General features: G+C 52.3%; 1 protein-coding gene across 1 annotated transcript; it reads right to left on the reverse strand.

The window, feature by feature from the left end:
- Positions 1-626: 626 nt before the first annotated feature.
- Positions 627-11541, reverse strand: Xab2 (XPA binding protein 2). The gene is made up of 19 exons (XM_038345577.2): positions 11400-11541; positions 8475-8623; positions 8073-8196; positions 7590-7787; positions 6075-6209; positions 5821-5985; positions 4812-4956; positions 4383-4534; positions 4172-4291; positions 3937-4068; positions 3716-3847; positions 3518-3631; positions 2158-2320; positions 1879-2069; positions 1615-1737; positions 1350-1521; positions 1078-1207; positions 862-971; positions 627-761 (listed from the first exon to the last, which is right to left on the reverse strand). Exons 1-19 carry the CDS (start codon positions 11439-11441, stop codon positions 700-702), a joined length of 2559 nt encoding a protein of 852 aa, XP_038201505.1. The 5' UTR covers positions 11442-11541; the 3' UTR covers positions 627-699.
- Positions 11542-11614: the final 73 nt, after the last annotated feature.

The raw sequence follows: 11614 nt of genomic DNA on the forward strand, positions 1-11614 counted from the left end.
TCCCAGACACTGCCGAAATCACATACAGCTCACCTCCTAAAGCCACCCCTCTGTGACTATCCCATGATCCAAACCAACAGCTGTCTCCACTGCCCCGTTCACATGGCAGCCTGCGTGACCTGCTCAGAACTCAAATCTGATTATGTCCCCTGATGCCAAAAGCCCCTTAATGGTCTAGAGGCAACTAATGGCTTCCTTCCCAGAGCTTAAGCAGTAAGGCCTCCACCCAGAATGTGGCCTGTGCACAGGGACTGGTTCCTGGCTTCTAGCCAGTGGTTCAAGTGCCTTACTGGTAGGTTCACAGGGCCTGCTGACTACGTGGGGTTCGTGGGTTTGTCAAGTCCTGGAGCTATGACACCCACACAAGTGGGGCCAGGTGCCCCTCAGCTTGAGCCTCAAGGAGCCGTCTTACTGGGCAAGCCTGACAAGAAGCCTGGGGTGGGGCAGGGGAACTGGCCCTGCAGCGTCCGGAACTGGCTCTACAGGGTGAGGGCAGACTGTCCACTTGCCAGGGCTCCTGACTACCCCACCTCCCATCCCAGCCAATCAGGGCTCAGAGCCAGGCAGCTCTGAGGTAGCATGCCCTGAGGCACCTGGGCAGCAGGAAGGAGGCTGAGACAGTGATGTACAAAGAGGGGCTGTATTACAGAGGTGGGTATGGGGGAGGGACGATGGCGAGAAAAAACAGTGTGGAGGGTGTCAGTCTTCCTTCAGGCTCCCAAATACAGCAGCTGGCACGCTCTGCTGTTCCAGTCGGACTTCTGTGGGGGAAGGTAGGGTTGAGGTGGTTACTCCTCTGGGGGTAGGATGGAGAGTGGCCCACCTCTACTACCCTTGACCCCGGGCAGGCCGGCCACTGACCATTGGGTTCCAGGTCCATCTCATCCTCGTCCTCTTCCTCGCCCAGCTGGATCTCCTCGGGATTGGCCTGCTGAGCCAGCTCTGCCAGCTCCTCCCTGGATGCATCACTCCTAGAGTTGGGGAGGGAAGGTGGTCTCAGTGGTACTCCCTCCCCCACAGCCTCCCTGAACGCCCCTTCCCTAAGAAGGACTGGACCATGCACCCTCCTGTCCTCACCTTACAAAGAAGATCTTGCTCTGGGCCCTAGGGGGCTGGTCCCGCTCTGCCTCAGCTGCTAGCTGCTCTGCCCGCTGTTCTAGCAACTTCATGTCATCCATGCCGCTCTGCCCAGGAGCCAGGTCAGACACTGTGGGGTGCATTGGACCAGTTCAGGCTGAGATGCCCAGGACTGACTCCTGGGGCTGCCAGTCCTAGGCGGCCAAGGCTCTGAGATGGGGAAGACACTGCCCCTTGTGGCCTGGTCATGATTAGGAAAGGGAGCAGCTCACCGGTGCCTGTGGCACTGCCGGACACCTTGAGCATCTGTGAGGCCATGAAGTTGACCTGAGTATTGTATGTGGCCTGCACACTCCGACGTATCCTCAGCATCTCCCTGATGGTGTCCTCATTGCCGTGCCGAACCTCAAAGTCCTTCCATGTTTGCCAGAATGCCCCAGTTGTCTGTGGTGGGGTACAGGCATGTGGGTGATCCAGGTGCTTGGTGCAGATCCCCATTGCCCACCCATACCTCCCCGAACCCAGACCCAGCCCTACCCTAGGATCACAGATCTGGGAGCAGAAACTGTAGATGGCCCGGGCGCGGTCAATTTCACCAAGCTTGCACTCCATGTCTGCAAACCGTAGGCACATCTCACGGGCATGCTCATCAGACAGCACCTGGCACCGTGCGGTTAGGGAGAGTGGGGGTAGTCAGTACCTGGCTTCAGGAAGGCCTTTTGCCCCCTCCTCTACACAGGCAGGCTTTCTGCGATCTTTCTGTCTGCCTGACCCCCAACCCCATACACTAGCAGTAGGTACCTCAATGGCCTTCTGGTAGATGCCACGAGTGTGGGTGACACCATAGATCTCGGCAGCCCGCTTGATGTAGATGTTGAACATATCATACTGTTGGGCTGGCTCCACTGCTCTGGTAGCGCGATCATACACAGCCATGGCATGACGGGCAAGGCCCCACTCCTCCTCCAGCTGTGCATAGAGCAGGTACAGCGCTGCACAGGACAAGAGGGTCCAGTTAGCACTTCAAAGCTCAGCCCACGCCGCCCATCCCAATGTCCCGTGACAGCCCAGATTTCTCACTCTTGGCATATTTGGGCGGGCAGCCATCTAGTGCCTGCTCAAAGAGATCCCGTGCGCGTTCCAGCTTGCGGCCCCCGTAGCGGGCAATGAATTTGGTCAGGTAGGTGCTCCAGATGTCTGACACGTTGGGCCATTTGAACAGTGATATGCCACGCTCATATGCCTGTTTCCAAGGGAGATATGGAGGTGTCAGCACCCAGATGCCCTTGGTTCATGTCTTCCATAAGCCTGCGCTGGACCCCTTGTCTCTCACCAACTACAAGGGCCTAAGGTATTGGCACAACAGGGACCTGTTAAACTTCATGGGTGAGGTAGCTCCTGACCTCTACAAACACGGGCACCCAATATTCTAGGAAAGGGTTCACATTCCTAGGCAGGATCGGGGACATGTGAATAAATGCAATCTCCTACCTGTGTATCTGCCTATGGCCATCACAAACATAAACCCAACCACCCACCACTGTATCCACCTACACCCTATCACCTGAATAAAAACCAACGGGAGCTGCACACATGGCACGGACATTTATTCTATTTCACACAAGTACCTGGAGAAAGACTCAGTACCAGGCTATAGGGGAAGTGCCCATATCCCACAGCATCCATGCACCCAGGTCCTGATGCCCAGTGTTTTACCATGGAAGCATTTTATTTGAAAAAGAGGAAATAGACTTAAATGATATTATTAGGGTAAGCCTAACCAGTAATGACTGGTGGCTTTACAAGAGATCAAGGACCAAGATGTTGCTCAGTGGTAAGAGCCCCTGCTTCAAACACCCAAAGTCCTGGGTCCCATACATAGCACTGTTAAAAGGAATAAAAACAGACCCATGATAGTTACTGTTGTCAGCTTACCAGGATTCTAGGGTCAGATTAACAGGATTCTAGAATGACCTAAGGACAAATTTTAATGTCTTACTTATGTTAACTGAGGCAGGAAGATCCATCCTAAATGTGTGTGTGTGTCGGGGGAGGGGGGGAAGGTACCATCCCATGGGCTGCAATCCTAGACTACATAAAAGGAGAAACTGAGCCAATCGCCGACATTTGCCCCTCTCTGCTTTCTGACTGCAGGTGCATCAGGAATAGCCATAGGATGTTTCCATTGCCATGCCTTGCCTGCCATGATGCAATAAATCCTCTAAATGTGAGCCAGAATAAACTCTTCCTGCCTTAGCTTGCCTTTGTCAGACGTTCCGTCCTGACAACAGCGAGAATAACTAAGCCAAGCCCCTATCCCATGGTCCTGATGTGTCTAAATACAGGCATATAGACAGTGCTAGAGAGAGAACATCTGCAGACCACGAGGAACCCCTTACTGTGCCCTGGCCTTGACTTGCAGTCTTAGTGCATGGCTCACCTTGAAGCTCTCCTCAAAGTACTTGTGCTCCTCCAGGAACATGGCATAGTTGATGACGATCTGCGGTGTGGCTATGCGCAGGTCCAGGATTCGGTCATATACGGCTTTGGTTGACTGTGGGGACAGAAACAGGTCAGGGAATGCTCCACTCTGGGGCTGGCAACCAGCTCTGCCTCACCCCTGTCCATGGCAGCTGACCTGGAAGGTGCCTAGACTTTCCTCCAAGTCAGCAAGCATGGACCACACCTTCAGCGACTTGTATACACGGTTCTGCACTGGCTCTGAACCATCAAAGTACTCAGCCCTGCGGGCAGGCAATGCTGTGGCTTTCTGTGGAGAGACAGTAGCAGAGGCAATGAGACACTGAGAGGTTGTCCTGGGCCCCAGTACCCACCCCTGGCTGGTCTTCACATCCTTACCCGCAGCAGCTTCAAGGCCTCATCGTAATTCTCATGCCGGAGCTCCAGCTCCCCACACTGGCACCACACACTTGCCAAGTCATCCACTTGCTTAAAGTTTACCTTGGTGGCCTTCTCTAGGATGACACGGGCCTATGGTGATGGGCAGAGACTGAGTGAGACCCTGCCACTTGGCCACCCCTAAGTCCCATGGTGAAAAGACCTGTACGCAGATGCATGCACAAATGTAACTCACATCATCCAGCTGTCCGTTGTCTTCATAAAACTTGGCAAATGCAACCCACAGCGTGTGGGGCTTGCCTGTGGCCTTGAAAGGGTCCACTGTCTGCACAGCCTCCGTGTATGTGTTGATAATCTGGAACAGGAGGATCAGATAGGTAAGGGCAGAGTTTGGCCATGGCAGCTCTAAGAGGCAGGGCAACATGGGCTGGTGGACCATCACGCACCTCACGGGGGCGGCCCTGATGCAGGGCCACACGCTTGTGCCACTCATGGACATGGTGTGGGTTCTGGCGCAGCAGAACACTGTTGAGGAGTAGGGGCCGCCGGCTAATAAGCTGCTCGAAGCGGGCCAGGCGCAACTCCAGGTCCACGTCATCTGGGAGCCAAACACGTTCATGAAGCTAGGAAGGTTGGAGGTGACAGCACAGGCCCTTGGCTACCTCTGTCTCTAAGCCCAGTGTTGTAGACCCTAAAGAGCCAAGCTGACTACCCTGTACCTAGCCCCAGCCCTCCTGCCACGCCTGTACACAATTATGGCTACTCCAGGATACCCTGACCTCGGTGTCCACCCAGCCTCTCTGTTTGCCTGCCTGTTCCACCACAATGGCTGGAATTCAACCTTCTCCCCCCAAGTCCACTATCCCACACCGTACCCTCTTCCTCACGCCCCAGTTCAGAGGAAGTTTCCATCTTTGCTGCAATCATGCTCTCCTCGAACTGGGCATAGCTGTCGAACACCTGGGTGAAGTCCCGCACAGTCATCACAGTGCGGACAGCCTCCTCGTACACGTCCCGAGCCTGTGGGTTCAGACACAGTGTGAGAGCCCACCCACAAGGACCCACCGCCAGCAACTGAGGGCTAACAAGTGCCGAGCACAGAGTGGAGCCCCGCTGGCCCGTTCCTGCCCTGCACTGCGTGACAGCCTGGAACTGCAGGGTCTCCTTTGTAAGCTGGGTAGTCCCCTGTGCAGCACCATCTCAAGACTTACATGAGACACATGTAAGCAATAAAACACTGGCTTTGAAAGAACAGGTGAGTGCCAGGCGGTGGTGGCACACACCTTTAATCCTAGTACTCGTGAGGCTGGGGCAGGTGGATCTCTATGAGTTTGAGGCCAGCCTGGTCTACAAAGCGAGTTCTAGGATAGCCAGAGCTGCACAGAAAAACCCTGTCCTGAAAAACCAACCAGTCAACCAACCAACCAACCAACCAACCAACCAACCAACCAACCAACCAACCAACCAAAGGAACAAGTGATCAGCGACGCTTCAGCTCCCACAGAACTCTGAGCTCAGCTTGCTACAAAGCTATTTTTTCCTAATTGCAACACTCCCTTCAGGAGGAGGAAGGAGGCTCCTAAGGCTCAGAAAATAAATTAAACTTGCAAGATTCACAAGACCCCTCCAAACAAGCTCTCAAACAGGACACTCACACATATGAGGTCCCAGACCACATGACGAGGAGGTAAGAGAAGCAGACCCTGAGTCAGCCTGTCCTGAAGGTTAGCCTCTGTACAGGGCTCTGCACCCATCCTTACTGCTGGGATGGAAATATGTGGACTATGTGATGTGTCACACATAGCATGTGGTTGTTTCCTGGCCATGCACTCTGAGTGTCCTCCAGAGACCCACCTCACAGCGGAGGCCTAGGTACCCACATACCTTCTCGAAGTGGCCACTGCGGATGTAGTAGTCAGCCAGGGAGCACCATAGCTTGCCCAGCTGGTCGGTGAAGCGGGTGAGTCCACCACGGATTATGGCATCGACATTGAGGGACTGTACCTTGTCCGGATTCTGGGAGATAAGGTCGCAGAGCTCGTGCCACAGCTGCAGGACACAGGGTGTTGGGGACACCTCAGTCTTGGTCCAGGAGGGAGGGCACCTCTCACCCAGCCTCCATATTCCACCAGACCCACCTGGTAGTTGGACTTGCCCGCCTTGGACACAAAGCGCTCGTCGTTCACCACGGTGGCCAGGCGTTGTGCAGCCTCATCCAGCCGGTCACTGGATTTCAGGTACTCAATGTATTCCTCAGCACTCTCAGGACTGAGCTGGAGAAGACCCACCCCACTGGTGAACGGGGCTGCAGGAGATGACATTTCTCTCCTGACTAAGTGACTCAAGGCCTCCCAACCCCATTTACAAGTCTTTTAGCAAACAGCCAGCTCAACTCAGCCAGCCTCAGGTCTCTGGTGGGTGTAGTCTGAGCTCAACAGTTCAGTCTTGATCCCATGGGTCTAGCTTGGCTACAGTACTTATGCTGGTCAATGTTAACTATCAACCCGGCAGACTCTAGAATCATCTCAGAGATGGGTCTGTAGTTACAACATGTGTGTGAAAGGTTATCTGGACTATGTTAATTTATATGAGAACGCTCACGTTCCTTATGGATGGGATCACTTCCTGGGCAAGGATCCTGTATAATGCAGACACGGTGAGCAGCACACAAGCATGCATGCATGCTGTTTTCTGATCTTGGATGTGATGTGACTACTAGCTTCTTCTCGTCTATGCTCCCCTGAACCGTGAGCCAAAGCAAACCCTTCTCCCTTATATTGATTTAGGGTGTTTTGTCACAGCCAGAGGAAGAGGATCGAGGCAGTAATCTAGCCTGGGCCTTCAGCCTCAGCCCTGAGTGGTCCAGCCTTGACACCTCCCCCAGCCACCACCCTGTTCAACTACTTCTAAGCAGTCCAACTTAGACTCCAATGGTCAGGAAAGGACCTGCTTCTGTCACAAGCTGCCACCCAAGCGTAGCGTGCTAGGGAACTGACGACAATAGTTATCACAAGCCTGAGCACACATGCTCTGCCTGCTATGCTGCCCACTGCATGTGTCTCTTACTCTCACCTCTTCCCATGGCCAGGGTTTCCTTCTGTTTCACGTAACTGGTTCATGCATGTGTCTACCAGTTAGTCTGAAAGTCCGGTGCAGGTGCTGGTGACTGCCTTATGCATGCTCTCCCTAGCTCTCATCTCTATGCCTGCTGTGGAACAGGTACAAGCTAAAAGCTAACTACTTAAAAACCAAACATAATAAACCACAGGGGCTGGCAAGAAAGCTCAGTGTATAAAACATTTGCCTTGCAAACGTGAGGGCTGGAGCTTGAATCTTTAGAACCCACATAAACGTTGGGTAGCCATGGCAACACTGGAGCGGCTCCCTGGGGCTAGAGTTCTAGCTGGTACGCTCTCGGCTCAGTAAGAGATCCTACCTCAATAAAGTGCAGAGTAACTGAGGAAGATATCCAGGGTCAACTTTGAGCCTTTACATGCCACACACCCACACACATAAAAAAAAAAAGTCACAAATAAGCTGTTTCTATTCATAGGAGCCTCTTCCTGCAGCCTCTCTGTTGCATGAGGGCCCTTATCCCAGTGAGCCAAGGTTTGGTACCCGACCTGGCAATTGGACTGTTCAGTGCTGCTTACCTTGAGGAAGCGACGGTAGCCTCTCACAGCGGTCTCAGGCAGTGGGTGGGAGCGTAGGAAGCGGAGGTACAGGGGCCAGATGCGAGAGTGCTGTGTGATGGGTAGGGCCCGGAGGGCACGATCAAAGGTGCGGCGGGTGTGTGTTACTCGGCCCTGGTCCATGAGGAACTGGCAGTAGTCTAGCCACAGACGTGGCATCTGGAAATAACGAAGAGTGATGGTCCAGGTCTGAGCCACAGGCTCCATGGCTTGCTTGCCATGCATATCTAGGGCATAAGGGCAGCAGGGAGGCAAGAGGCCTCATTACCCCTCACTGAGGCTCTGTAAATGAGCCCAATAAACTCGTTAGTTCCTCAAGTCAGTGGAACATTTAGGTGGACCTATACTTTGTTTTGTTGGAGCACTGTAAGGAGGGGGTAGACATCTGTTTACATATCCCTGGGGAAATAGTTCCCACCGCACAGCCCCTCTCCAGCTCCCCACCTTGTGCATGAACACAAAGGCCCTCTCATGGCAGTTGTTGACATCTTCATAGGCAGGATCAGTCACGCAGCGATGCTTCACCTGTGCCCGGCGTGCCTTCAGATAGCGGTACCAGAGTTTGTAGCTAGAGAGCGGGAAAGACAGACACGATGGCTCATGAAACCCCAGAATCCTTCCTTTGCTCTGAGGACGGGTGAGAGAGCTCATGAGGAAGGGAAAGACTGGGACACGAGAGGTGTGACCCATGGGGGCTGTGCTTCAGGAAGGGAGAGGTGTGACCCTTGGGGGCTGTGGTTCAGGAAGGGACAACAGCAGAAACCTGGGACACACTGCTGTTTGGTTGTGATGCATGCGGAGGGGTGGGGCTGGTGAGGAGGGTAGCACAGGAAGGGCCATTTTCACCTGCAGGGAAGCAGTTTGAGCGCCCGCTCGTACAACTGATTGAGCCGGGGTTTGGGGGCCCCCTGTTTGAACTCGATGTAGCGGAGCCAGCATTTGACGGAGAACTGATTCCTCATAATTTCTTCCTCATAGGGAAGGTCCTCTTCTTCCTGCCAGGGAAGGGGAGAAGAGAGGCCAGTTGTTAGTCTCAGTGGAGTCACATCCTATAATGGGTCTTAACATCAAACTCTAGGCTTCGACTAAAATTCCATGCCCCAACAAAAGGCGGTGGTGCAAGCCTGCACTTCCATCACTTCAGAACGAAAAGGCCTCAAAGAATAAAATAAATGCAACTTTGGGGAGAAGCCCAGTGGGTAGAGGCACCCACCACTGAGCCTGAGACCTGAGTTCGATCCACATTGTTGGAGAGACTCAGTTCCTTAAGCTGTCCTCTATTTTCCACATGCACACACATGACTTACCTCTTGTACATGCTAAAATGAAAAAAAAAAAAGAAAAACAAAAACAAAAACCAAAAAGGAATGGAAAGATGGCCCAGTCAGTATGTACACGCATGATTCCCTGAGTTCAGATCCCCAACACTCATGTAAATGCCAGGCATGGCAGTGTCTACCTATAATCTCAAATGCGGGGCAACCAGACAGGGGTAGATCCCTGGAGCTCATTAGCCAGCCATTTAGCTAGCCGGCGAGCTTCAGGTTGAGAGAGAAGAGTCTGTCTCAAAAAGATGGAGAGCAACTGAGGAATACAGCTAACATCTATTTCTGGCCAATACACATACACACTCAAGCACTACATACACACCATACTTAAAAACAAACAGGGCTAGAGACATGGCTCAGCAAGCAGTTAAGAGCATGTACTGCTCTTGTAGAGGACTCGAACTCAGTACCCTGCACTCACGTCAGGCAGCTCATAACCACCTATAAATCCCGTCTCTGGCCTCTATGGACACCTGATTGACATGCATATAACCATACAAAATACATACACAAACACGATTTTAAAAATACATCTTTAACAAGCAAACAAACACAACACAACAAGGTCCCAGGCATGGTTTCTTCCTCTGTTGAAACAGGATCATGAGTCACTCAGATGCTACAGCAGTAGTTCTCAGCCTGTGGGTCACATCCCCTTTGGGGGATGAAAAACCTTTTCACAGAGGTCAGCTGAGACCACTGGAAGACACCGATATTTACACTGTGGTTCATTACAGTAGCAAAACTACAGTCATGAAGTAGCAATGAAAATAATCTTATGGTTGGGGTCACAACATGCGGACACAGCGTTAGGAAGGTTGAGAACCACTGTGCTGGCGTGTCAGTGCTGACCTCTGACCCTCAGAGCTCAACTGCCCAAGGACACTTCTCAGCTGCTAGTGGTTAAGGAGACCCTTGCCCGAGTATCAGCTTTGGTTAGTAAATCCCACTGCCCACTTCCTGGTCCCAATTCCCCCACTCTAAAAAATTCTTTGGCAATTTCATACATATACACAGTGATTTTTGGACGTTTTCACCATCCACTTTCCACTCCCATGTCTTCCCCATAATCTCTAGACTTTCATAACACTGGTGCACACACAGGTCCGGGTGCCAGGCCTCTACCACTGTCAATAGGTTGTATCTACTCACAACACTTCTTCCCAGACATGCTCATACTGTCAGCACCAGGCCTATCTTCATGCCAGGCCCAGACAATGAAAGTTTAAAGATTCCCCCCCGCCCCCCCGCCCCAAGACAGGGTCTCACTATTTGCTCTGGCTGTCCTGGAACTCACTATGTAGACCTCACTGACTTCAAACTCACAGAGATCTACCTGCTTCTGCTTCCCAAGTACTGGACTCAAAGGTATGTGCTACCACACCTACCTCAAAATTTTAAAGTTTTTCATTTTTTTTCTTCCTTCCAGCCTCTTCTCGGGAGGCAGATACAGATGGATTTCTATGAGTTCAAGGGCAGGCTGGTCTACAGTAAGTTCCAGGCCAGCCAGAGTTACATAGTGAGATCCTATCTCAAACAAAACAAAAATACTACTTTTTGTAGGTGTATACATTCATATATGCACATGTGGAAGCTGACGCTGGAAGAAGCCAGAGGTCCTCCTCAATTGCTCTCTGCCTTTTGTGACAGGGTTTCTCACTAGCACTTTATGGGTGCTAGGGTTCTGAATTGCGGGCCTATGCTTGTACAGCAAGCACTTTACCAAATGAGCCACCTCCGCAGCCCCAAGTGACTAAATCTTTACTTCAGTCACCTGGTCCATCAAACTTCTGGCCCTTCAGGATCTCATTACCCTGTACTTTAGCTCAACGCTACCCCAGAAACTGAAAGCTAAAGGGTTTTTAATCTCCGGAGTTGGGGTACATACATATTTGTGGGGGGGATATAGATCAATTGTAGAGTGCTTGCTTAGCATGCTCAAGCCCCTTGGTTAAACCCCAGTAACTCCAAACCCACATACCAGTTATGGCCCTTAACCCAGAACACTATAAACGCAGTTTAAATATGGAGCCTCTGTTTCAGCCACCAAATTTTCACCTTTTTAGGATCTCAGGGGCCATCAACATCACTAGTCTTTTCTTCATACTTCAAGGTTCTTGTAGTCCCAGAACTCAAACCTGGTCACTATGCCTATCAAGATCATGCTTTTTCCCTATCCCATTCCCGCTCTGGACGTCACTTCTCCGGGCCCGAGACATCAAGACCTTAAGCTCCTCGCTTCACTGAGGCCTTGAAGGACCCGGTTCTTTATTCCCGGCCTGGTCAGTGTTTTGACATGTCGCCTTTGGCTCGTTAGGATCCCCATGGACTGGGCATGCACAGTCTGGGCTTAACCCCCCCCGATAGCCAGATTCCAAGCCGAGGAGGAATCTAGCTTCGGATCTTCCCTCACGGATCACCCTTGGTCTCGCCGCAGACTTACAAAAACCAGATCCGGCCGCTCGGGACGCGCCATCACCACCATCTTCCTGGATCCCAGGTACAGACGAGAGTCGTGCTCTGGTGGCGTCACTCACAGAAGGCCCGCCCTCTCCAGCCAGACTTTCTCTATTGGCTGCACGTCACTTTCTCTGCAGGGCCTGCTCTGTCGAATTTTGTATCCTCAAGGCTGTGACCGGAAGCAGAAAAGCGGCGCCG

This window comes from Arvicola amphibius, chromosome 10, assembly GCF_903992535.2.
Source record: "Arvicola amphibius chromosome 10, mArvAmp1.2, whole genome shotgun sequence".
Classification (NCBI taxonomy): Eukaryota; Metazoa; Chordata; class Mammalia; order Rodentia; family Cricetidae; genus Arvicola; species Arvicola amphibius.

Excerpts from the sequence above, each read along its gene's own strand:
- Xab2 (XM_038345577.2), bottom strand. The coding sequence starts at position 11,441 with ATGGTGGTGATGGCGCGTCCCGAGCGGCCGGATCTGGTTTTT. Across the intron at positions 6,210-7,589 it reads GCTACCGTCGCTTCCTCAAG|CTCAGTCCTGAGAGTGCTGA; the intron begins GTAAGCAGCACT and ends GGTCTTCTCCAG. Across the intron at positions 2,321-3,517 it reads ACTTTGAGGAGAGCTTCAAG|GCATATGAGCGTGGCATATC; the intron begins GTGAGCCATGCA and ends CCTTGGAAACAG.